Here is a 27,662-nt window from a genome sequence, read left to right on the forward strand (position 1 = left end):
CTCAAAATGAGAAAGACAAAATTCAACAGAAGTGATTGAGATCTGATTCAGGAATGGTTGATCTTCCCAGCCCACCATTGCTTTTTCTTTGTACAGTATCCATTTCACTTGGTTTATATTTGCTTTCCTCAAAAACCACAGGAAAGTCAAAGGGTGATGCAGAAACTTATAAGCCCTTTCAGTATTTTCCCCACACATACACAAAAAAGTAACCCTGTACTAGTCAAGAGAGTGTAAAAAGTCCAACACAGCTTAAAAATGATAGTGTAAAAGTCCAAAAAAGTCCAAATTTGAAGTGCTGCAGCCCTCCCACTGTTAAGGTTTAATCCATAAAGGTATTTAGGATTTACTCACCAAAACAAGTAAATAACTGTGTTTCAGGGAACAGTTGGACAAGCAAATATGGTAGGAAGTGTCTAAGCCTCACTTTAAAAATACATAAATACAGTGTACGAATCCTCCATGACAGGATTCAGGCAAACTTGCCTGGTTGTTTGTGCTAATATTATAGACACCATTACAGCAGTTCATTGTGAGTCAAAAATGTCAAGTATATGCTGAATTCAGACAATCTCTCCTCAATAAACGTTTTTCTCCTCTAAAAATAAGGAAAGGGATACTGTTCCAAATTAAGAATAATGGCAAAACAAGGGAGAGAGATCCACAATAACACCACACCTTCAAATAAGGAAAAAGCTAGATCAAATCTGAAAAAAAAAATCACTTTAATTCCAGCTGGGAAAATGCACTGCCGTGTCTGTTAGCCATTAATCTTGTTGTGAATTCAAAATTCTAATTACGCACCTAAACATTAAGAATTTTAATTACAGGGCATGCCATAATTTACCATTTCATTCTGACAAATTATGACCTACCTCATACTTCAGCTTCCGTTGAACAGTGCCGTTATTAAGCCTCTCATTATCCTAAGCACAAAAAAGGTACAGGTGATTATCAAAAAGAGTGCCTTTCTTGTATAAGTTCATTTAAAAGTATCCAGAGGAAGAGACAGTCCTTCTAATAGACAAAAATAACAATTTTCTTATCAATATTTATGAAAACCACTGGCTTAGAAGTCAATCAACCCAGTCTTTGGATCAATCAGATCATCAGTTTTTGAATGGGCATTTGTTTACATGTATAAAGTTGCATTCAGATTAACATTCATTTTTATCAACACATTTTTTCCTGACATAAAATGAAGATTTTTATTTTATCTGAAAACTTCCTATTGCCATTTACACATTATTCCCTGCCAAAAACGCCACAGAATACAACGTAAACCAGTTGCTGGAAATAAAAAGATGATCAAAATCTAAAAACTGATATCCCTGATTTACTGTTTACTTTTTGGGTAAATTAAAACTAAGTAAACATAGGAAAACATAAAACTTATTGAAAAACAAAACTAAATCAGTGGTTTCACATAGTACATTAAAGGTCAGGATTTCCTACCCATCTCTACTCACCTTTAAACTTTCTGTAGGCAAGGCCACACTAACATCATTATCCTCAGTTTTATGATGAATATTCTGGAGCCTTCTCTGCACTTCTTGTTCAATAAAGGCATTTATCCTTCAAGATACAGAAGAAAATGTGTATGTGTAAAAAGAGTGTATTTTACATAAAAGTTAAGACAGACTAAAGAGCTCTTTGAAATGCTTCTAATACTAAGTACTGCACAACTCTTAATTAGCAGGCTTAATGTTAGACCAGTTTTATCCCTCTGTAAGGAACACAGACTTTTGAGTGAGTGTTTCTCCAACAGGCAAAGGTTAGCAATTTATTATCACAATTAGGCAAATTATTGGACCACAGGTTAAGCCACTGCTACGTGTACAGTTCTACATATAAGTGGCAGTGGGACTAAGAGTGATGAAGGAGAACAAGAAGGCTGGGGTTGCATCTTCAGTAACTTCACGGTTTGCATTTATCACCGCTGTGATATCAGCAACTTGGGCTAACAAAGGTTTGGTTTTCAAACAGAAGGAACGTTCCAAGAGCTGATTATCAACAACTGCACATGTAAATGTAACAAGAACAGATGAAACAGATTTTAGTGATACCAGGCAGCCGCCCTATTAAAAAAGGTTTAGGATAATTTAATTTACTTTGTTGCCTTAAGTGTATATGAAGCAAAACCATACAGACAAGTAACTGTAAACACAAAAACAACTTAAATACATTTTAGCCTACAGTTTCCCAACCCTCTATTCTAAAACAAACTGCACAGGAACAACAGATTAGGCTGTTGGTCATTCATAGTAGAATACAGTACACAAATTCTATTTCCAGACTAGTTCTTCAGTACAATTACATCATGGTTGGGCTTCGCGAACGAAGATTTGGGAAGGGCTTTACCCATGTTTGTTACAAGCACGCTGGTGGCTAAAAAGGCCAATACAAGACAGGCACGTCTGGTTGCAAAAGGCACAGCAGGAGGACTCCTTAGGTGGTAAATTCAGCAAGACACGGTTCTTTCTGCGTTGTCTTTTCTCCTCAAGAGTGATCCTGCGTGCTTTCTCAAAGGCATCAGTAGCGTTACAAATAGTGTGTCTCCAGAGCTCCCGATTGGAGGCCAGAGTAGACCAGTTATGTTGATCAATATGGTCAAGGCTGAGATGTTGTTTCAGGGAGTCCTTGTATCTTCTCTTCGGGGCTCCTCTCATGCGGCAGCCAGTGGCAAGTTCACCATAAAGCAAGATCTTAGGGAGGCAGTAGTCCTTCATCCTTGAGACGTGCCCTGCCCAGCGCAGCTGTGTTCTCAGCAACATGGCCTCACTACTCATAACTGCTGCCTGTTCTAGAACAGACGTGTTAGTCACATAATCTGACCAGTGGATGTTTAGGATTGTACAGAGACAGCGTTGATGGAAGCGTTCTAGGAGTCACAGGTGGTGGCGGCAGATGACCCATGATTCGGATCCATATAAGAGAGTAGACAGCACTATGGCTCTGTAAACCCTGAACTTTGTATTTTTCTTCAGGTGTTTATTTCGCCAAACTCTTTTATGAAGCTTTCCGAAGGCACTGTATGCCTTTGCTAACCTGTTGTCTATCTCTCCGTCAATCTTACCATCTGAGGAGATGAGGCTACCTAGGTAATTAAACTGCTGGACTGATTTGAGCACTGATTTGCCAATGGTGATATAGGGATGATGGAAGACTTCTGAGGTGCTGGTTGATAGAGAACTTCTGTCTTCTTTAAGGTGACTTCCAGCCCAAAGAGCTCAGCAGCATCTGCAAAGCAGGATGTTAAATGTTGCAGAGCTGCTTCTGTGTGGGCGACAAGGGCGGCGTCATCAGCATAAAGCAACACTTTCAGACTCTTTTCAGTACTAGCTGCGTAGTCCAAGACTCAGCTATTCAGTTCATCACACAACAACCGGTGAAGTATGAATTGGATACTGCCCTCAATTTAGGAGAAACCCTTAAGGCCATACAGCAGGTGAAAATTGGCAAGGAAGCTGGGGTTGATGGAATTGCACCTGAAGTCTGGAAACATGGGGGCCTTGCACTCCATGCTAAATTTCACGAGTTTGTATTGCACTGTTGGGAACTAGGCGAACTACCATCAGTACAATTACAGTACTTAAATAAAACCAGAACGGTCTTTCAAAATATTTCTTTTCAAAAGCTTTTGCTTGTATTCCTACCAAAACATTGCAGGAAGCAGGTTACCTACCTGTCATCAACCAGAGGAGCAGAGGGTGGCTGTGGCTTTGTTGGGCTGCTAGGGGAAGTGCTATGGGAGAGTCTCTCTTCCAGTGTTCCATGGTTTCCTTTCTGAGCACCATCACCCTCGTATATTTTTTGCTTCAGCTGCTGAATTTCCTGGTCCAGGCTACAAAAAAAGATCTTAAGATGTAATTTGCTTTGGTTTAGAGTTGATTTTCATAGTTCTGATGGGAAGTAATGTACTTAAACTGTACATGTATGTAAGATTGTAGGTATTAATATTTATGAAGGTCTAAAAATCATAATAGTTCTTTAAGCATATTTAGAAAGGAAAAGAGACAGCTTTAAACCATGTTCCAACAGCATTATTAAGTTGAATAAAACAACTCCAGTAACTTCCAGTGCAAAAGGTATCTAACTCACCACATTAAATATTAACTCATAAGACCTAACCTATCTATTGGAATCACTTGAATAAATGTTCCTCTTTCCAGAACTCTATCAGTGACCTCATTTATTACCTTCCAGTGTGAAGTAAATGAGGACATGAAGGGGAAAAAAATTAAAAACTTGAAATACTAAGCACTAATACAAAACCCCAAAGAATACCTAAGACACTGACATGGCAAAACATATTGTAAGGAAATCTTTAAAATTCTGTACTATATATATAAATTTTATTTTCCAGTTATTCCATTTGTATATATATTTTTGAAAATTTACTTGTAAAATAAAACATCTAGTACTTATTTTATATATGCACCTAATAAATCATCTTTTGAATGATTTCTTGCTTTTCCTAACAAATAAATTTCATTCAGCCACATTTATGCACAGAATACAATACGTAAAATTAGGTACTCTTTTTTTGACTGAAAATGTCTGAGGCATTTTGTATGAAATAAAAAGCACTTCTTGCTTTATCAGTTAGTCTTTATTTATCAGTTAGTCAAAATAAACTGTATGATAATAAAGTAAACTGCAGAACACCCTTTTCACTTGCAATGTAGCTGAGATTAGATTAGTAACACAGTAATAATCTCCCTCATTTTCATTACAATTTTTGTCTCTAAAGGTTATTGTTTTTCTAGAGATTACTTAAAAATCAAATAATAAAAGAGAAAAAATTCCTGAAAAAACAGGGGAAACTATGCAAAGCTGGGATTCTACCACTTCGCCTACAATTGTATATATCCAAATTGAAGTACAGTGCTCCAACTACTTTATTTCATCCTGGGGGTTAAAAGAAAATTAAAGAGATTATGAATGCTGAGGCTTAGGCTGAATTGTTACTTCATTTGTAGAGTACTTTTTGCAGCACTGCCAAAAGCCATCTGTTTCTTTTGATTAGCAGCAAAACAATCTTGTGTCCTGAGGGGAAGTGGATGGGAGATGGCTGCTGGGTATAGGAGAGTGTTTGCATCTATGGAAAATCAATTTAACCACAAAAATTAGAATTATATTAAAGGAACAAAGCTTATCTCTTGGTTTGTAAACATCCTAATATGAAAAGATAACACTTTTTATAGCTATGAGCTTAGTCAGTCTTGTGATGCATCCACCAGTAAAAACTGTAAACTGCACCTTGCCACTTGTGAGTGATGCATCCCATTGCCTCAAAGATGACTCTAAAGATGACTCTAAGTTCATTCTATTGCCCCAAACCTCTGCCAGTAAAGATAAAATGTGTATCCAATATCCCAATATAAGTTCACTTCAAATTATCTTTTCGTGGGTCATCCCTGTAGATGAAAGAATTTGAGCTTATACAGGATTCAAACTGAAAAAAAACATTTTATCCAGGTATGATGAAATTATAGTCTTGCAGCATATCAAATGAATATTACACTTAAACATTTTTAGAGACTTAACACTGAACTAGAGCATATCATCACATAATGGGATCTAGATAAACAGTAAGAAACATATGTAATTCATATGCTTACTCTGGCATCATGTACTGTGCAGCGTAAACTCAAACACAAGAGCAATAAGTGACCTGAAATGTTTAACACACTATCACATATTTTAAGATTTTTCTTCTGCCTCAACATTCACAAAAACATTCTGAATTGAATTATTCAGGCCCACGGGCTATTCACTGAAAGACTTCAAAGTTTTATTTAGCTTGTACAACAGAACTTTGAAGTAAACAAGAAAAAAACAAGGAAAAAAATATTTTTTCACTTCCTTGGTGTCTTTTCCAAACCTCAGTCTTCTAGCTTTCAATATACTTTTTCACTTATCACACAACCCAGCAAACTCTTGAGGGCTAACTAAGCTGTCTATTTCTGTGGAACCTCCAGTTGTTTATGGTTCACTTTAGTCAAGTGAGGTGCTTAGTGTAGAAAAAGAGATTTTATGTCCAAGACAATTATGGAAAATAATGGCAATATCCACTACAAAATGATAAATCAGTATTGAAAATGCTTAACTAAAATCCAAACAATGTAGCTATAAATGTTGAAAAAGTCATCTCTACATAGTGTACTGAAAGCAACTATTCTCTTCTGATAATGGTTTAACTGGAAAGCAATACAGAAGAGCTCTTCAATATGGCTATAGGCAAGTTTGTTTTCATAGTTTTTTTTAAATCAACCCATCTGTTTCAAGGGCTTATGAAGGAGGATTCACATAATCAGTGAAATATTAAAAAAGCAAATGACAAATGGTACCTCAAGAAAAAACCCACTTCATTGTTTCACCAATATTCACAGGTTTTAAAGCTTCAGTATTAGTAAATCAGATAAAACATTTAAAAATTACAATTCTGCCCTCTTTCTGTACTGCAGGGACTAAATGCATTAATCCCAGTGGATTTTCACTCAGGTCAAAAATGAAACAAAAGATTTTTTTCCTCTTCTTCCATACAGAAAGATCCTTCCCTACCTGAATCGCTTTTGTCTGAGTTTCCCATACTTGGGCTGAACGTCATGTTACCAGATATCATGTGTATAACTGATGACATTGCTTCTGTACCTAGAAGGAGTTGTCATCACACAGGGGCAGTATTAAAGCCTCTGTGTATTTTCCAATAACCTTCAAAAGCATCATCAAACTTTACATAGATATATGGCTAGTTTATTTTTATTTAACCCTGAAACCAGTAACAAAAAAATTAAATATTACCCCTGTTTACTCTGCATACCAGAAGTGTTCCAGAAGTACATCACTAGTTGAGAGAGACAGTTGGCAGGTTCTACTGTAACTATTCATTTCCAACCCTGAACAAACATCTGACTTGTTACTAAAAAAGAAACAAAATGCTATACAGAAATATTTTAAGAAAAAAAAGTTGTTAGATGGTCCGTTTTTTGTAAGGGCAGAACATGAGGTTGTCTGAGCTTTGTAAAACAATTTAAAGTACTGTGCTGGCTAATGCAAATAATATCCTGCTGAGGACAGGATAAGTCTCTGAACACAAGAGAAATCGATGAGTGAGCAAGAATCTTTTGAAAAACAACGCAGAGTTTCAATTCTGGGTAAACTACTCGAAACTCACAAAGAAACTCAAATACTGGGACACAGAACAAGTCATGTTCTCAACATCTAAAGTATAAAATGATTCACCTTCTCTGGGAAGGTTCTAATCAATGGAAGCCACCACAGGACTCACCGTTCTCGGTCTTGCTCGAGGGCTTTCTGCTGAGCCTCCAGACTGGCCTGCAGCCCTGCCTGCTCACTGCAGCTGTTGTTCAGGGTGGCCAGCTTCTGTCTCTGCTCTTCGATTTCAAAGTCTATCGTCGAACGACGCTGTAAAGCTGAATGCCTCCTTTCTAACTTAGCAACAGCCTGCTCCAGAGCCTCTCTCTGCTGCTTTTCCCTTGATTCAAGGATTTCTTTTTCCTTTTTCCGAACCTTTTCTTCCTGACGAGCTACATTGGCTGTGAATTCAAAGGTTTCTTGAAGCTGCTCCAGCTGATTTGTGCTGGCTCTATACTGGGCAAGCTTCTCTTCTTTTTCTTCTATTTCTTTCTCTATTTGATAGAGAGTATTATCTAACCCTAACAAGCCCCTATCAAGGACTTCAGAAGCTCTTTGTTTTTCTTCCAGCAGAGCTGGCAAATGATTACTCTTCAGGTACTCAAGCTGGCATACTTTAGATTGGAGCCTGTACTCCACTGGCTTTATCTTGTCAACTTCTTCAGCTCTGAGTATGGGATCCACAGAGTTTTCATCATCTCCCTTGAGATTTAAATGTTCTTCATGTGCAAATTTTAAGTGCTCCAGAGCTCCTTTTTCATCTGCTATTTCCTTTTCTAGGTGATCCATTTGCTGAACTAAATCTTTTTCCAAAATAGTCAATCGCTCCAGCTGTTTCCTTTTGAACTCTACAAAATCATGCTGTGCTTTTTCTAAATCCTCATGGTTTTCATCACCTTCAGAGCGGGCTTCCTTGACTTTCAATAGAGATTCTCTAATATCTTCCAGGTCTCTTCTCTCTTCTTCAACTCTCTGCACATCCCCTCTCTTCAGGAGGTCTATCATGACCTGTTTCTCTCGAAGCTGTTCCTCTAGATGAGCCACAAGCATCACCTGCTCTCTTTCCTGTTCTTCAAGTCTTTTTTTTTCTGACTCCAGCTTAACATATTGCTCATCTTTTTCCTTTTTAAGTCTTTCTAGTTCACGAAAAATCTGCATTTTCTCTGCTTTTTCATTATGATTAAGCTCTTGTAGTCGCTGCAACTCCTCTTTGACCCGGGCAAAAATTTCTTCCTGATGCTTTTTCTTTTGAAGCTCTATCTCCTGTTGTTCCCGTAATCTCTCTTCTTCAAATTTCTCTTTTTCAGCCAGCAAATCCTTTAACCTGCTCTCAATGTGAACACTTCTCCGTTTCAGACTCTCCTCCTGTTTTCGAATTTGCAGCTGAACTATCTCTGTCTCTTTTCGCTGTGACTCTACTTCTTGCTGCATTCTTACGAGTTCTGCTTTGTCAGATCTTTGTTTTTCTTCCATCTCTTCTATTTGTTTCCTGCAGTAAAACATTTGCATGAAGTTAAAAAGGTTTGGTCTAGGATTTTCCAGTATATATAACCATTTCTTTCTTTAATAGTTTTGTTTTGCCACAGGCTGAGATCTTACACTGCTTGGAAGTGACTCAATGCACGAAACAAATGGAAAAGATACTCATATAGTCTGTGTCAACATAAAAAGTTGTGGATATATAAAGTTATAGGAAGACACGCTACATAGCACTTTTGTTAGTAGAAAATTAAGACTTTATTAGTTCTGCCAAATCTAATAAAAATATTGATAGAGCATATCCATGCACACAGTGAAGAATAAATATAGGTATTTATATATACATTCTCATACACACAAACTCGTATAAAAGGACTTGATCAGCAATTTGCCTTACCAAATTTAAGCCAACAGATGAATTAAAACAATGCCTTCTCTGATCCCGACTGAATTATCAATAAACAGATTATAACATATAAGACAAATTACTATGTCCTGTGTAATCTCTCTTTTAAAGGTTCTAAGCGCATTCCAAATATGGACAGACTTGAAGGCCCCATTGTCCCCATAATACAAGTAGAGACAACCTGCAAGTCAGCTGGTTCTTTTGTGAGAAGTTAAAGTCAGATAAATTAAATCACAAGCAAACCAATTTCAGCACAATCTGAATTCAAATCCCATGAACATAACAAAAGGGATAAATATCAGTCATCCTATGTTGCATCAATTGTTGAACAGCATCTTTTAGTGCTTCAGAGTTTCAGGGGTTTTCTGAGTTTAATTCACCTAGTCCAACTATATAAAGAGCTCTTTCAAAATGGAACAAGCCATCTAGGGCTGAGATGGCAGAATGGTTTTCATTGTATGAATCTAATCAGTACTGGAATCTGCAACAAGGTCCAAGCTATCACCTCCAAAATCTTAGCAGATATGAGTGCCAAAATAGTCAGCTCAGTTTGCCAGCTGACAACAATGCTTTCCTCTGTACTTCAGACTGATACCCAAATAATGTTCTGATAAGCATTATTAGTATGTCCGTTCCACACCACAGTTTTATGTAAGAGAAGTAGAGTGCAACATGTGAGTTTTTGCTATCTCAAATTAATCTAAAGGTAGCTGAACAAAAAAAAAACCAAACAAACTCAATAAATAATGTAATTTGCTGTCCTTTAAAACAACACCACAAAAATTAAGAACAAAGGTAATATATTAGATTTGTATAATCTATCCTCCTCATATCTTTGCGTTCCAGAGTTTCTTTGCTTATAAAAATCACAATTAGCTACAGTTCATCTATTCAGGGTCCTCTGCTTGCTGAGTAACATCATGACAAAGCAGTGATTTAAATGAGTCTATAATGTGTACATACAGATACACACAAATACCACAGAGAATAATGTTACCTTTTACTTTCTAATTTTTCAAGCTCCTCTCGTTGTTGTCTCTCAAATTCTAGCCTGATTTAAAAAAAAAGAATACAGTTAAAAGGTTATTTCCTGAATGTCACAAAAGTAGGAAGATATGATGCAGTTCAATCTCTGTTTAGAAGATGATAACAATGATACAAAAGAAGTTTCATAAAACTACTTTCTACAAGAACAGAAAATAGTTCCTTCATTAGGGTTACAAATTAGATATCATGCTGTCCTGACATGAGTATAAACAGAAAAATAAATTAATTTCTGAGGAAAAAATAAATTTAAAAGGGAAAGTTTGAAGAGACATAAAAATGATTAGCATAGCCTCTTGAGTTAACTACATGCAGACATGGCAATCAATATATAGAAATTTAATTTCTCTACCTTAGACAGATCGGTCCTTTTACAGGGAAAAGACTGCCATGGGAGGCAGGGGGAAACAGAGCAATCAGTTGAGAAAGGAATTGATACAAAAAATATATTAGCAGTACAGAATACTTCAAAATCAACAACAGGTTGTTTTATTAGAGGTTAAATTGGTTAGAATCATAGAACATTCATCACATTACAGCTCAGAAGTAAAACTTAAATAATTATTCTTTCTAAGCACATTTTTCAGATGCCAGTGATAGTTAAAATTATGCTCATCATCCTATGATTTATTAATTTGGCCATTTTCAGAGAAGGGAAAGCGCTACAAAACTACAAGTGGATGCCTGCAGTTCTTCCTTTTCCTTCCAAGAAAAAGAAAATTCCAAAACATTCCTAGGATGTAATCAGTGGGGTTGAAAAATCCCAAAGTGAAACATTTAAGCACTGAACAGAATTAAAATCCATTTATTTAAAATATTTTGAGATTTTAATGTATTTAGTTTGATAAGGATCTGACTAATCATAGGAGAGTATTTTAGGTAATTTTTAATATCAGCTTTTATTACAGTTGTACGGAAATATTTTTCTTATTTTAATTTCCTTTAAAAGATTTACTTAAGGAAGTTATTCCCAATAAATATTAAAAATGGCAGAGAGAACCTATATATGAACTAAATTATTCAACGAAATACACAAATATTAATTTATTTCAGGCTTGTTACAGTTTAAGGATGTGGAGGTGTGCTGGTTTAAAAGTTAACCAGCAGGGGAAACCAACCCAACTCAAAAGAGAGATTACAAGTCAGAATAACAATTTAATAAAATAATACAAAAAGTACGACCACACAGACAAGCAACCGGCCCTAACCCACAAAGCCCAAATGTACAACCCAGCACCCCGGGGCACAAACAAAGCGGTGCTCCCTGGGCCCCCCCCCCTTAGTCCAAAGCAAAGGGAGAGGGGAAGAACCTGCCGGTGGGAGAGTTGCTGCAGTCCGGCCGAAAGCAGTGAGCTGCAGTCCTCCTCTGGATCCCACGAGCGGTGGAAAGGTTCTGAAACTCCAGGTTTATATATTCTCCAGCTCAGGCAGCAATGCTCAGTCCCTCCCTCAGAGCGGGGAATTCCATAAAAGGATGCTCAGTCCTTCCCTCAGAGTGGGGAATTCCATAAAAGGGCATGAGGACAGGAACATCCCCCCCACCTCGCAGGTCTCTACTGACAACAGTTTCTGGGAAATGGCATGGAAGGCTATAGAATACACAGGTTTGGGCTACACCCATCCAGTGATGAATCGGTCCCAGCTGTTCTAACTAGGACATTATTCACCCCTTATTCTATGCCATCCATGTCATGCCCAAATTAACCCCCTTAAAAACTATGTCTCCTTAAAACTCTATACACATATATATATATATATAAAATGAAACATTACAGACCATTCTCACTCAAAATTAGGTCCCCTTGTGGTACACAATGTGTCTCCCCATCTTTTTGCATTTCCCACCAGGTGAAACCAGGTCCTTGAGCAAAAACAATCCCTCGGATGGGTTTGCCTTTGCTTGAGGTGGGACTAATCCAAACAGTCTTCCCTAACATTCCTCTCATATGCACCACGGGGACTTTATCTCCATCTACAGTATGCAAAGGTTCTGATTGGGCAGGGCCAGCTCGATTGATGGAGCCTCGGGTGTTGACCAACCAGGTGGTCTTTGCTAAATGCAGCTCCCAGTGTCTGAGAGTCTTCCCACACAGTGCCTTCAGGGTGGTTTTCAGCAGTCCGTTGCACCGCTCAACTTTTCCAGTCGCTGGTGCATGGTAGGGGATATGATACATCCACTCAATGCCGTGCTCTTTGGCCCAGGTGTCTACGAGGCTGTAGTGGTTTAAATCTTGTTTTCCCCCAGAGGCTAAAAAATGGTAAAACCCCAAGGGGTGGAAACCCCTGGAAGTTTTGAAGTCTTGTCCAATGGATGTTCCTGCAAAATGTAAACATTCCACAAGCTGACCGGAAGAGACGAGTTGCAGTTTGGTTGTAGAAGTGGTAGCCATGTTGTAGGAGCCATGAGGAGAGGGCAGGAGTCCTCTGGGGGAGCCTCTGCCCCCCCCCCCCCCCCAGCCTCAGTTGGGGGCTACTGAGACTTGAAACAGTGTTAAACTGGACTATGTGTCTGTAGCTGTGAGCTGGGGGATGTTTTTCTGCTGTGAGTGAGCAGAGACAGAGCAGAAGTGGCGGCAGCGTCTAGAGGTTATGGTTAAAAGCCAACTGATAAGACCCGAACCGGAGAAGTAGCAGAAACAACATGCAGCACTGCAGAGAGGACTCCTGGAAGGAGAGCTGGGAAAAAGAGAGCCAGCAGCTGAGAGACAGAGTTTTTGGGGGTAAGAACTGTACCAGACCCCCCCAAACTCCTTTGAGACCTCCTGGAAAGGAGGAAGATGACAGACTCTTACTTGAAAGAGCCTTGAAGTGCAACATGCACTGCAGAGAAGAGTTGAGAAACTCAGAGTGTCCTGGGAAGCTGGACTGGGACGGAGAGGAATGCAGAGGGGGTTGACCTTGGTTTTTCCCCCCCCTCGCACTGCTACCGAGGTGGTAGCCCTCTTGAAGCAGGGTACAGAGGCCCTGCAAGGAGCTTGAATCTCCTGGAGATACCAGACTGTCACGAAGCCCCCTGTGATCATGATATGATCATGGTGGAACGACCTTTGTCTGGGGTGACGTAGTCCACGGAGGAAGACCCCTCGCTTGAAAGGCGACGGGACCAAGGGATCTTGGCAGGGAGCACACCCTCGTGAGTGCTGGCAGAAATCCAGCTATCAGCTGCTACATGTGGAGAGGACAGATGACTGCTGCTGTAGAAGATTCTCCTGCTTTGATACTGGAAGGGATCTGTCTTTTTTTTCCCTCCTGGACTTTTATTTGGAGGGGAGAAGAGATCTGATCCATTGTAAATACTATATGTCATGGTAGAGAGAGTCGTGATCATGTGTATAATGTATTATGATATTTATTTGTACAGTCATTGTAATATATTCTCTTTCCCCCATTCTGAGTCTGGCGTGTTTTGTCTGGAAAGAATCATCCCACATTAAGCTGAGATGTGTGGGGGGGTTAGGACTAGGGAATTAGGATTTTGGGGTATCTCAAACCATGACAGAGGCCATTCTTGAAATGGGTCCCATTATCAGACTCAATTCTCTCCGGGGTGCCGTGTCGCCACAGGACTTGTTTTTCCAGACCCAGGATGGTATTCCAGGCAGTGGCATGAAGCACGGGGTATGTCTCCAGCCATCCAGTACTTCCTTCTATCATGGTCAGTACGTAGCGCTTGCCTTGGCAGGTTTTGGGGAGCGTGATGTAGTCAACTTGCCAGGCTTCCCCATACCTGTACTTTGACCACCGTCCACCATACCATAGAGGCTTCACCCACTTGGCCTGCTTGATGGCAGCACATGTCTCACAGTCATGGATGACCTGTGAGACAATGTCCTTGGTTAAGTCCACCCCTCGGTCACGAGCCCATCTGTATGTTGCATCTCTCCCCTGGTGACCGGAGGCGTCATGGGCCCATCGAGCCAGAAATAATTCTCCTTTGTGCTGCCAATCCAGATCTACCTGAGAGACTTTAATCCTGGTAGCTTGGTCCGCCTGCTCATTGATACGATGCTCCTCATTAGCCTGTTTCTTGCGTACATGAGCATCTACGTGACCGACTTTCACACTCAGCTTCTCTATCTGGCCAGTGATGTCCTGCCACATCTCTGCCGCCCAGATGGGTTTCCCTTGGCGCTGCCAGTTGGCCTTTTTCCATCACTCCAGCCATCCCCACAGAGCATTGGCCACCATCCATGAGTCAGTGTAGAGATAGAGTCTTGGCCATTTCTCTCGTTCAGCTATATCCAAAGCCAACTGAACGGCTTTCAGCTCTGTAAACTGACTTGACCCGCCTTGTCCTTCGGTCACTTCTGCAACTCGCTGTGTGGGACTCCATACGGCTGCCTTCCATTTTCGGTTTGTCCCTACAATGTGACAGGAGCCATCCATGAAGAGCGCATATTGCCTTTCATCTGCTGGTAGCTTGTCATATGGTGGGGCCTCCTCAGCCCGTGTCACCGGCTCCTCTTCTTCTTCAGAGGATAGTTCGAAACTCTCACCTTCGGGCCAATTGGTGATAATTTCCAGGATCCCAGGGCGATTAGGATTCCCTATCCGGGTTTGCTGTGTGATCAGAGCGATCCACTTACTCCATGTGGCATCGGTGGCGTGATGTGTAGAAGGAACTCTTGCCTTGAACATCCAGCCCAGCACTGGTAGTCGGGGTGCCACGAGGAGCTGCACTTTGGTGCCGATCACTTCTGAAGCAGCTCGAACTCCTTCATAAGCAGCCAGGATCTCTTTCTCAGTTGGTGTATAGCTGGTTTCAGATCCTTTGTATCCCCAACTCCAGAATCCCAGCGGTTGTCCTCGGGTCTCCCCAGGCACCTTCTGCCAGAGGTTCCAGGAAGGGCCATTCTTCCCGGCTGCAGTGTAGAGCACGTTCTTCACATCCTGTCCTGTCCTTACTGGCCCAAGGGCTACCGCATGGGCAATCTCCTGTTTAATTTGTTCAAAGGTTTGTTGTTGTTCAGGGCCCCACTGGAAATCATTTTTCTTCCGTGTCACAAGGTAGAGAGGGCTTACAATCTGACTGTACTCGGGGATGTGCATCCTCCAAAAGCCCACAGCGCCTAGGAAACCCTGTGTTTCCTTCTTGCTGGTTGGTGGGGACATGGTTGCTATTTTGTTAATCAACTCCATTGGAATTAAGTGGCGTCCATCTTGCCACTTCACTCCTAGGAACTGAATTTCCTGAGCAGGTCCCTTGACCTTACTCCGTTTAATGGCAAAACCAGCTCTTAGGAGAATCTGGATTATCTTCTCTCCCTTCTCGAAGACTTCCCCCGCTGTGTTCCCCCATACAATGATGTCATCAATGTACTGCTGATGTTCTGGAGCCTCGTCCTCTTCCAGTGCAGTCTGGATCAGTCCATGGCAAATGCTGGGACTGTGTTTCCACCCCTGAGGCAGTTGATTCCAGGTGTACTGCACAAGTGAAAGCAAATTGTGGTCTGCACTCCACTGCCAAAGGAATGGAGAAAAAGGCATTGGCAATGTCAATGGTGGCGTACCACTTGGCTGCCTTGGACTCCAGCTCGTACTGGAGCTCCAGCATGTCCGGGACAGCAGCACTCAGGGGTGGTGTGACTTCACTGAGTCCTTGGTAATCCACTGTCAGCCTCCTCTCTCCGCTGGACTTACACACTGGCCATATAGGGCTATTAAAGGGTGAGCGAGTCTTGCTGACCACCCCCTGGGTCTCCAGGTCACGGATCATCTTATGTATAGGAGTCACAGAGTCTCGGTCGGTGCGGTATTGCCGACGGTGCACTGTTGCTGTGGCTATCGGTACCAATTGTTCTTCAACCTTCAGCAGTCCCACAGCAGAGGGGTCCTCTGAGAGACCAGGCAACATGTCCAACTGTCTAATTTCCTCTGTCTCCACAGTAGCTATGCCAAAAGCCCAATGAAGTCCTTTTGGGTCTTTGAAATACCCATTCCTCAGGTAATCTATGCCAAGGATGCACGGGGCCTCTGGGCCAGTCACGATGGGGTGTCTGTGCCATTCCTTCCCAGTCAGGCTCACTTCAGCTTCCAGTACAGTCAGCTGTTGGGATCCCCCTGTTACCCCAGAAATGGAGATGGATTCTGCCCCTATGTATCTTGACGGCATTAAAGTACATTGTGCGCCGGTGTCCACTAAGGCCTTATATCTTTGTGGTTCTGATGTGCCAGGCCACCAAACCCACACTGTCCAATAGACTCGATTGTCCCTCTCCTCCACCTGGTTAGAGGTAGGGTACCCCTAGTCCTGGTCATGGTACTCATTGTGCTCTTCTTGTGAGTATGACCTGGAGGTCCCTTCAAGAGGATCAGATGTATCATCATTCTTGTACCGTCTGGAGTCTTGCCCACGAGAGACTGGAGTAGCATTTACCCTTGAAGAGTTCCTTGTTCCATCGTGTTCCACTGTCCTTGCTGGACGTGGAGGTCCTCCTTACAAAGGTGTCTCTCCCTCACACTTGACAACAGTTGACGCCAGAGGTTGAGAGTTTCCTGCCTCCTTCCAATCCCCTGATCAATGACTACATCTCGAGACAGGGATCCCAGCTGTCTGGCTTCACTCCCATCTAGAATTGTATCGTTAGCTGCGGCATCCCAGATTCGGAGCAGCTAGGTCAGAATGGACTCATTCGCCTGTCGTGTGAACTCTCTCCGGAGCTCACGTAGCTCACCCAGGGATAGGGACCGAGTGATTATTTCTGGCTCTGTCTCCTCCAGTGGATGTGAAGGTCCTGCCTCTTCATCATTATTTGCTATACAGACTGATTTAGTCTTTGATTTCCTTTTCTGGACAGGGGCGACTGCTATTGGTTTTGGTTGTTCTTCTGGCTCCTCTATGGTTTGTGTGGACACGGTGCTGGTTGATTCATTTCTTTCTCCCTCTGACTCAGCTGTGGTTTGGGTGGACGTGGTGCCTGTGGATTTGCTCCTTCTCCCCTCCTCCTGACAGTGCTGTACCATGTCAAGTAGTGTCCAGTAGGCAGTGGCCAGGGCCCAGCAGGTTGCTGTGAGCTGGTCATCTCTGGAGCTGCCAGAGCATTTTCCCTTCACCAGTCTTATCATGCTAACAGGATCCTGCAGTTGTTCAGGGGTGAATTTCCAGATCACTGGAGGAGAAAACTTCTCCAAATACTGGCCGATGTCCTCCCACTTCCCGTGCCACTCAGCATTATCCACTCCCAGGGCACGTGTCCCAACAACCTCCCTAGAAGGCCCTGTTCTAACCCTAAACATGGTGTAGACAGTACAGAGCAAACAAAGCAACACTTAACATCAAAAGGGAACTCAATATTTTCAAAAACTGTTGTAGCAGGTCTGAAGGGGAAGAAGGAGGTGAGAGGCTGGAAACAACCATTCCCCCCTGTTCCCCCAAAGGGCTGGGTGAGATTTTTAATGAGGACCCAGAGGCAGCAACCCAAACCAGGACAGGCAAACAGGACTGAATACACATTTACAATGAAACTCATTGCTTCTAATGTTATGATGGCATAAATATAGTATACTAATAAAGCAATTTGGATCCCTCTCCCTGCTTTTAAACAGAGCATCAAAACAGGCAAATAGTACCCCATCTGTGGAAATATGAACAGACTCAGATACAACATCCACGTGAATGCATCAAACAACATGGTGATCAGGGAGTTTCTAGATCCAAATAGACAAATGCTTAAGATGAAATTGTGATTCTGACTTCTCTCTCTCTGCCCCACGTTGGGCGCCAAAAATGTGCTGGTTTAAAAGTTAACCAGCAGGGGAAACCAACCCAACTCAAAAGAGAGATTACAAGTCAGAATAACAATTTAATAAAATAATACAAAAAGTACGACCACACAGACAAGCAACCGGCCCTAACCCACAAAGCCCAAATGTACAACCCAGCACCCCGGGGCACAAACAAAGCGGTGCTCCCTGGGCCCCCCCCCCCCTTAGTCCAAAGCAAAGGGAGAGGGGAAGAACCTGCCGGTGGGAGAGTTGCTGCAGTCCGGCCGAAGTGGTGATTGCAGTCCAGCCGAGGGTGGTGGTCTCAGTCCGGCTGAGAGCAGTGAGCTGCAGTCTGGCCGAAAGCAGTGAGCTGCAGTCCTCCTCTGGATCCCACGAGCGGTGGAAAGGTTCTGAAACTCCAGGTTTATATATTCTCCAGCTCAGGCAGCAATGCTCAGTCCCTCCCTCAGAGCGGGGAATTCCATAAAAGGATGCTCAGTCCTTCCCTCAGAGTGGGGAATTCCATAAAAGGGCATGAGGACAGGAACATCCCCCCACCTCGCAGGTCTCTACTGACAACAGTTTCTGGGAAATGGCATGGAAGGCTATAGAATACACAGGTTTGGGCTACACCCATCCAGTGATGAATCGGTCCCAGCTGTTCTAACTAGGACAGGAGGTTAGTGAAAAAGATCATAAACACTGAAAAAAATGCAAGACTGCACCACAAGTTGACTTCAAGCTTTTGACAAACTTCAATTTAAGACAACATGATCCCAATTAAATAGACAGGTTTTTAAAAATAAAGTAGTTTTGATACTTCTTTCTAAAATCATAGAAATACCTACAACAAAAAGAAAATACCCTTGGAAATATGCAAAAAGTACACCAATAATCTAACATTTATAAAGCTATTTTAATGAACTTTGATTCCTAACATGCTCAAGAGGCATCTTTCTAGCAGCTGCAATATTGGAGAATGATCAGTTCAGCAAATTCCATTTTTCCCTAGCTCTCACAAATTCCTTTTAAAAAAATGCCTTGATCACAACTCCTGCAGCAGAAATGAAAAACCCTCAAAATGTTGGAAGAGAACAGAAAGCAATCTTAGGGGGTCTTCAGAAAGCAAAAACTTAATTCAGTGGTTACCATGTGCTTTGGTTTTTCCCTCCCCCTTTTTTTTTTAAGCTATACCTCAAAAGTTCTCCCTTTAGCTATGGTCTACTATCTGGAATTCAGAGTTGTTAGCTATCACTTCTTACTTAGGGTTTAGCTAACAAATGCCACTACATTCAACATTACTTAAGTCCAAAATAATACAGATCCCAGTCAATACAGTTCTGATTTGTGCAAGTACAGGTGTCCTTTGGGCACTGTCAGACATCGACCGTCTTTGCTTAGACAGTTGGCAAAGAATGATTTAAGCGTATTCCCACGCTTGGTTAAGCCATAATGAAGTAAAATGTTTCAGATCAGGTAACATAATGTGCAAAACCCAGAGCAAAAACCTTTTGGTATTTTGACTGTCCTATAAAACAAGTAATTTGGCAGATATATTTTATACAAGCATAAAAATGGTAACTAACTTTTGACTGAGATCTAATACAAAGAAAATGAGCCATCACAGTAATCAGTCTGGTATAAAAACAGGTCAGCGGTTAAAAACTCCATGATTTTCTCTTGGAGGAATTGTCCCTAATACCTTCAACAGGGGTGTCACAACAATCAGTTTTACATCATACTGAAATGAAGCTGGAAGTGTTCAAAACGTTGTTCAGGAAAAAGGTGTGAACTACGCAGAAGTGGTTCTTTCTTCAATGAAAAGGGCTCCTTCCCAGAGGCAAATATGAAGCACCATCATCATCAACATCCCAGTCCACAGCCTCCAAACATGGAGGTATTTTAAAAATGCATATTTAATGCATTTTAGACCAATAAATACTCCTATGAAGAGAAGGGTTGTCATTGCCTGGTGGTGCCTAAGATGGTCTGAGTTTCATTGAAGGCTCTCATGCCATGGGGTTATTCACAGCGTCTTCATTCTCTAGGGTGCTCACACTGCCGCCTTTATTCCTTCAGGGGTAAGAATGGTGCCTGTCTTCCTCAGTTGGTTGCCTATTTTCTTAATACATTTAGGAATTCACCACTTCTGAGACCATTGTCTCTGGAATATTTGCTTCAGACTCATTGTGGACTCAAAGTTATTTCAGGACAGGAGAGAACCTGGGGAGGGAGGACAGGCCTCATGGCAGAGACCTTGTTTCTTTAAGGAGCTAATAAAAACAAATACCTCAGCATCACAAAATCCCTCCCCAAAACCATTGGCTATAGCAAATCACTGCTAGTTTTACAAAGCACAGATTCCAGACTGATCTTTTCAGTTTAGTCTATCCCAATAAAAATCTTTCTCTACTCTTTATTAATGTGAGCACTATTGTGACTAGCAAAAAAATATATTAGCTTGAAATTAAAAAGAAACATACAGATATTAAAGACTAGAATCTACTCTTTCTTCTTTTGTAGATCTACCACAAAGGAACTTAATCTGATCAGTGTTGAATTGAAAAGACACTGTTTTCCTGGAGAACGTGTCATATCTAGTGATAAGAGGAGTGTAGATAAGCTGCAGAGAAAGGAAGTCAGTTCTACTAGCTTGGTACTACAGTAGTTTAATTTACACAGCACAGAAGTACAATCTGGTACAACATCTGTTAGAAAAGACTGAGGACTGGCAGGACTACAGAGATGTTACAATGTCATTCAGTAGCCCAATTTATGAGATTAATTTAAAAAAACCCAACCAAACAAAACAAAACCCCCCATACTAAATCCATGACAAGACCAAGGTTTCTCATCAGTAGATTTACAGTACCATGTAGCTCCCAAATCTTTGTTCACGAAGCCTAGCCATGATGACCATGTAGCTAACAAAAGGCCCACAAATGAAATCTTCAGCATAAATCTGTGAGCAGAATTCTATTTTATCCAATGCTTATTATCTGAAGCGGTGTTGCATGACACCAGATTAAAGACAAAGACTGGGAGCAATCAGAACAAAGAATTTTGCATGTTAAGCCAAAATTTTATGCAACTTTCTCTACATATGGGAAATCAACAGCCAAACAAAAAAACCCCACAAACAACAAAAGACCATCTGAAAACACTATTAAGGATAATTCTGATTTTCACATGGAAAAGTAAGCAAGATCCTCATGTTGCTTTCACAACAACTGAAGGTAATACCCCACAGGCTCTTCTGCTACTGATTGCAAAAGATGCCAGATCTTACAAGATTTTATTGCAACCCACAGAAATCACAAATGTAGCTACCAGTCTTTAGGTTATCAATACTGAGATTGGAAGAAAAAGTGGTCCTGAAAATGCAAATTAACAACAGGCAGAATGCTAGTCAGCTATAATATTGCACAGAAAAAACCCCAGAGGGCCAGTACTGAATCTATGCCTCTACTGGTGGTGGGCAGTATAGCATCATGTTATGGGAAACTGATACTCTAGTTTATTGTAGTTAAGGTTCATACTATTGGCCCTGCTGAAAAAAAAAATCCAAACTAAATTTTGTGCAGGATATTCTTTTCCATCTGCACTTTTCCAGAATGTAAGATGCTCAACCCCACCTAACTTCTTGGGTACAACTACCCTGCTTTTGATACTCAGAGATAGGATTTATTGAATGTTTCATCCAGGCTGAACAGTCACCACTCAGAAGAATAACCATTGCAGCACTGCACTTGCTTAGCAGCATTTTTAGCTGGAAGTAGAGAGCTTGGGGTTTGCTTTATTCAAAACATATTCTTTTCTTTAACTTGCATTTATCCCAGCCCCCTTCTCCCCTAAAGTAACATTTTTTGCACAATTACTTCCTTGGGACAACCTCATGACATGATCAGGAAAGCTCAAGTGCTGTCACAAAGGAGGATGTTGTAAAAAAACCAGTGTTAGCATCAACATAAATAAATTTTAAATTTTCATGGAATCCCAGCCTAAGATGAAAAGTTGCTGTTGCCAAATTGCTGTCCATAAAGATGCATCAATTATAGAAGATGCTTTCTTCTACTGATTTGTAGGGCTCAGTTAAACTACAGTGCCTTCTTTCTCTTTGCAGCAGTTATAAAAGAAGTAAAAATAGTCACATTTGAGGTTTGGAGTTTTTTTCAGGGTTGGGTTTTTTTTTAGTTTCGGTTGGTTGGTTGGTTTGGTTGATTTTTGGGGGGAGGTGTTTGGTTTTTTTAAGTTACTGATCTATTAGGACAACACTCACCTCTGCACTGCATGAACATGTGTATTCTTAGGCGTGACATCAATTATATGGAATATGTTATTCATCTAAAATATAGGGGTTAGAGTTTCAATTATGAAGATCCAACCACTGGGACCAGTGCTGTTAGATATCTTCACCAATGACAGACAGTGGGATCAACTGCACCCTCAGCAAGTCTGCAAGCTGAGTGGTGTGAGTGACAGGCCTGAAGGATGGGATGCCACCCAGAGGGACCTGGATGAGCTTGAGAAGTGGGCCCACATGAACTTCACGAAGTTCAACAAGGCCAAGTGCAGGGTCCTGCACCTGGGTCGGGGCAACCCTCAGTATGAGTACAGCCTGGGGGATGAAGGGATTGAGAGCAGCCCTAATGAGAAGGACCGGTAGACGAGAGGCTGGACATGACCCCTCAGTGTGCACTGGCAGCTCAAAAACCAACTGTATCCTGGGCTGCATCAAAAGCAGTGTGGGCAGCAAGTGAGGGGGGATTCACTCTCATGAGACCCCATCTGCAGGGCTGCCTCCAGCTCTGCAGTCCCCAGCACAGAAAGGACATGGACCAGCTGAAGCAAATCCAGATGAAGGCTATGAAGATGAACCAAGGGCTGGAGCACCTCTGCAATGGAGACAGGCTGAGAGAGTTGGGGTTGTTCAGCCTGGAGAAGAAAAGGCTCTGGGGAGACGTCATAGCAGCCCTTCAGTACTTGAATGGGGCTTATAAGAAAGACGGGGACAGACTTCGCAGCAGGGCTGTTGTGTAATGGTAGACTCAGAATAAGCATAAGGAAGAAATTTTTTACAATTAAGGTGGTGAATCAGTGGCACTGGTTGCCCAGAGGGGTAGTAGATGCCCCATCCCTTGAAATATTCAAGGTCAGGTTCAATGGGGCTCTGAGCAAACTGATCGAGCTAAAGATGTCCCTCCTCATTGCAGGAGAGGTTGGAACTAGGTGACTTTTAAAGGTCCCTTTCAACCCAAACAATCCAATGATTCACAAGCTTCCTCTCTTAGAAAAACACATACACATAACAGTGACTATAAAACAACCTCAGACAGGTTTTATTGCTCATAAACAAGTGACCTGCATTCCCTATGTAATACGACTTCTTGTGTTTACAAATTAAGCAGGACAAAATATCTATTCCTCCAAGACAGTTCACAAATATTAACTGAATGCAGACTAGCAGGAGAATATCAATAATTAACCCTCTGCTTATAGTTTATAGTTTAATAAAGCACAGGCATGAAGTGTTCAGGAACATGACGAGTGTTTCACTTAATCTTATCCTAAATCTCAAGAGTAAGAGTGCTCTTATAATCATACCCCACAAAGGAAAGCAAAAGTCACAAGAAGTGTTAAATAGGAAAAATGGTAATGTTCCTAAAAATTGCTGCACACATTGACAATCTAATAAAATTATCTATACTGTTTCATTTCCAGGAAAGCAAAGCAAGATGTTTGAAGAACCAATAAGAAAAAAAAAGCTATATTCCCTAAAACATATCTAGAAAAAAGAAGAATTTGCTGCTATCTACTCCATCAGAGACAATCAAGTAACTCTCCAGACTTTCTCTTTTTTTTATTTTTTTTTTTAAATAAGGTTTACCAGAAAAATCCTCTCTATAAGGCACCGTTTGGCATTACCTGAAGACAGTATGACTTCTTGGGCTGGGAAATCATTTTTAAGCATACCTTCAACTGGGCCTTGCCCATGCCATTATATTTTGCTGAAAATCTGAATGACTAGTGAGGCAATGCTGAAACAATGTGTCCTCCTCTATACTAACTGCAAACTCAAAGTCAGTAATATCCAGTATAATACAATTATTCATAACAATATTGCAGCAGAATAACATTATTAGTCAGGGAAAAGCCCAGGATAGCTGATCAATAACCAGAGGTAACAACTGCCAGGAATTTTCCCCAGCTCACAGAAAACATACAAGCAACTGTCCCTGTAAATTTTTAGACTGACCTATTTGAAGAGCTAAAGAAATAGAAAAATATACATATACTTTTTTCGATCTTCTTTACCATCTCTGTCTCAAAATAAGTTGTAATTTATCAGCAACCAGCTCACAATCTTGAGATCTCTGTAGATAGCTCAGTAGCAAAAAAGTAACAGTCACATTTGAAGCAGTGTTATTACACATACTCCCTGTTATTTAGACATCGTTCAACTTGAAGTTATTATTACCTGTCCAATCTTCCTAAATTCTAATGGATAAAGAGCAACCCCACAGTAAAACTCAGGAATAAAGCTGCACTATCCAAGCCTATAATTCAATTTAGAACCAATTTTTCAAAAGCATATCGGTGGTTAAAGTGCCTTATCTCACATTCAATTCAAAACACCAGCTATGGAAAACAAAATTAGAACAAAACACCATCAATTCTCTGTAAGTCATTTAAGAACAGTGGTAAAATCATTAAGAACAGCTTCTCTGCAATAAGCATTCTATGTCATTGTAACTGCATAATAAATCTTTTTTCCATATCGTAACTTGACCACCTATTCAGAGGTACAGAGGTGAGAACACAAGCCATTTCTCAGCCTTTTTACGCTTTTATTGGTAATATATGAACTCAAGAGATCTTAATTTTCAGTTCACAATGCATTTTTTCAGGAAAAACAGTTAACTTGAGTCATAATGCCTTTGGAACATTTCAAACAGTTAAAATGAAGAGTGGTTGGAATTATAACAACTGCATTTTAGAATATACTCACCCTGGATTATAAAGCATAACTGCTGACAGGTTCTCACAGGATTTTGAAAGATCTGTCATAGACAAGCTGAAGGAAGACAGCAGTCCACTCTAACAACAGACCATAAAATAAATGTATTAGACAAGTAATGACATGTTTACAAACTCTTACTTTGCTTCATCTGATGAAATATTAACTAAAGTATGTGAAGCAAATAATAAAGGTATTCTATAACAATCCAGTTATGTCTATATTAGAAAGAAAATTGTGAAAAAGTTTAAATTTACCAAATGCTGATTTAATCTCACCTTTCTTTTCTCCCTTAGCTTGGCAGCTTCTTTGGGGTGGTTAAAGCGAAACATATTGGTTCTTCCAAGTAATATAACAGCACCTGATGAGAAAAACACAGACCACTCACCGACAACATTCTGTACCCAAAAGCACCATGTAATTTTTCAGACACACAACATGTAAGCAAAGACTTTCATTAAGCAAGAACAAAATGAAAATGCATTTTGACAATGCAAGTGTATATCCATGCATAGTCACAACTACCTTAACTGATGTATACAGTCTATTCCTTCCTCTTCCTACTTAAAGAAAAATGAAAAACCACACATGTTCACATACTGCATGAATATGACCAACACAAAGGTCGATCATGTTCATGGAGTTCAGGCAAAGAATAAATGCAGGTAGAGGAAGCAGCTGCCCTAATTTGATCTATATACTCTTCAACAGTGCTACTTTGCAAGCCAGGAGTAGGTACCACATCCAATGGGAACATCCACAGATGTGAACAAGAACAAACTTGTCCATCCACTGCTGATCACTGTCAGGTTTGAATTCACCTACATCAAAAGCTCCAGATCTCCATTACTTGTACTCTCACATTTTACTTCTCTCTGTGGAACACTGAAGTTTATTGTCACTCAAAACAGGATTATTAGACTTCTATACCCAAAAGCTATTTTCTGAGGGAAGAACCTTGAATAACTCATATTGCTCAATGCAGATCTGTTATTGCATTTAATCAGTTAAGGTACAGGTCACAAATAATGAGATTCTGAGCAATCCTTATCATATTTTAAAGACAATGGTACCACGATTAATACTTCCCTACTAAGAAGTACATTGTCAGTGATGTCTCACTACTGTCATAACATGGAAGTCTTCCACATTCATCACCACAGAATCAAGCATTTGATCTGTCAGTCAATATGAGGCATTTTTAAAAAGAAAAAGGACTCCATTACACTCACAGTATGAAAAAGCTCCACTTAAACTGTTAATCACAAACAAATTCTTACCATCTGAAATGAAATGCTGTCCTTAGCAAGGAATACTTCTCTTAAAATCAGTTTAATGAAGCGTACCAACTCAAATTAGGTCACCCAGTCTGGCAAATAAATGGCAAAAAGCACTACAGCCACTTCTTGCTGTCTACACAAAACCTCAGTTTTGGACACACAAATAATTTACCTCACTCTCATCTTAGAAAGAATTACCTTTCACAAATCTGTATGAAATCCCTGCAGTTACTTTCAAATGAAGATAAAATAATTGTAAACATCATAAACCTCCCTAGGTGGGAGAAACTTAAACAAAGTAATTAAAATTTCAGAATGCATAGTCATAGATATTTGTTTCTAACTTCATAAATTTAAGAGAAAAGAGGAGAGAGAGACAACAGCAAGCACATGAGAGTCAACCTCTGATGATGGATCATAGGAATAACTCCTAGGTTTCTCTTTAAAGTACAGAAGGGTTTATAGTTTGTCCCAAAAACCTGAAAACTTGTTCTAAGGTGAGGATATATTTAAGGAGAAGGACAAACTCTAATTGTGAATATTAATACCATTATCTTTAGAAATCCCACCATATATTTGTAGTTAGGTTACATTTACAAAAAAAAGCCACATTAGCCAGAATACACAAATGGTAGAAGTAATCTGTAGAAGGAAGTGGTAATTAATTACTATGCCTCTTTTTTTTAAGCTCCATGACAGTCTAAAAATCTAACACATTTTCAAATGAACAGCTATTAATGATAAACGGAAACATCTAAATATATCAGCAGTTAATCAGCACCACCTAAAAACAGATATTTCAGGAGGCTGGCACTTCATGCTGTGAGACTAAATGCTAACACAGTCAGGATGTATGAATTGTTCATGAGTCATTAAACTAGTGATTTAATCAGTTTTGCACACCTAATGTCACAGTTGGTACCTTCCTCTCAGATTCAGTCTGGTTACACACACAAAAGGTCATCTTATGCAGTTGATTTTCACTATTTAGTAAACCTAAGCATCCCTCTCCTCTCCTTTTCTTTTGAGTTCCAAATTTCTGTCTAAAGAAATTATTGAGGGAAAAAAAAAGTCATGTTTCCACTTTTCACAGTACACAAACAAAGTTGTGACAGGCATCTGAACAAGAGAAATGGCATCCAAACTCCTACTTTCTTTTGAGGCACATCGAACCTTTACTGCCTTTGAAATGCAGTAGAATAAAGTAAAGATGAGAGATTGAAACCCAATTTTGATTGTTTACAGTGTTATTTGCCATTAATGTCAATGTTTCTATTGTTAACAATTTATCCATGGGATTTATCCAAACCTAAGACCCAGGAGGTTGGTGGGTTTTTTTCTCATATCTGTAATAGAAACAAGAAGAAATTGGCACTTTAAAAAAACCAAAAAACAAACCCAACGTCCCCTCTCTACACCAAAAGTCCTTACTTTCTGCAAGCAGCCTTTGGAAGCATTTCTTAGAGTTCACAAAAGATGCAAGACTCCCCTTGTCCAACACTACATCCTTCCTTTGTTAGGTCAGGCTTACTCTGAAAGCTTCTTTCCAGGAATGTAAAGTGAGATTGTT

At 40.4% G+C, this 27,662-nt stretch overlaps 1 protein-coding gene across 12 annotated transcripts in view; it reads right to left on the reverse strand.

The window, feature by feature from the left end:
• KIF16B (kinesin family member 16B) overlaps window positions 1-27,662 on the reverse strand; it is a 143,157-nt gene that overhangs the window by 50,260 nt on the left and 65,235 nt on the right. For 10 of the 12 annotated variants that reach the window (XR_003529395.1, XR_003529396.1, XR_003529397.1 and 7 more), the window contains 8 exons: window positions 25,091-25,173; window positions 24,804-24,892; window positions 10,443-10,475; window positions 10,044-10,097; window positions 7,295-8,650; window positions 3,686-3,844; window positions 1,470-1,575; window positions 876-926 (listed from right to left, as the gene is read on the reverse strand). Coding sequence is in view for 9 of the 12 variants with exons in the window: in XM_027653824.1 (XP_027509625.1) it covers window positions 876-926; window positions 1,470-1,575; window positions 3,686-3,844; window positions 7,295-8,650; window positions 10,044-10,097; window positions 10,443-10,475; window positions 24,804-24,892; window positions 25,091-25,173 (1,931 nt within the window). In the remaining 3 variants the exon portion in view is untranslated. The remainder of the gene's footprint in view (window positions 1-875; window positions 927-1,469; window positions 1,576-3,685; window positions 3,845-7,294; window positions 8,651-10,043; window positions 10,098-10,442; window positions 10,476-24,803; window positions 24,893-25,090; window positions 25,174-27,662) is intronic. The other 2 variants (XM_027653822.1, XM_027653819.1) reach the window with 1 other exon arrangement.

Source organism: Corapipo altera, unplaced genomic scaffold (assembly GCF_003945725.1).
Source record: "Corapipo altera isolate COAL_440 unplaced genomic scaffold, ASM394572v1 70, whole genome shotgun sequence".
Classification (NCBI taxonomy): domain Eukaryota; kingdom Metazoa; phylum Chordata; class Aves; order Passeriformes; family Pipridae; genus Corapipo; species Corapipo altera.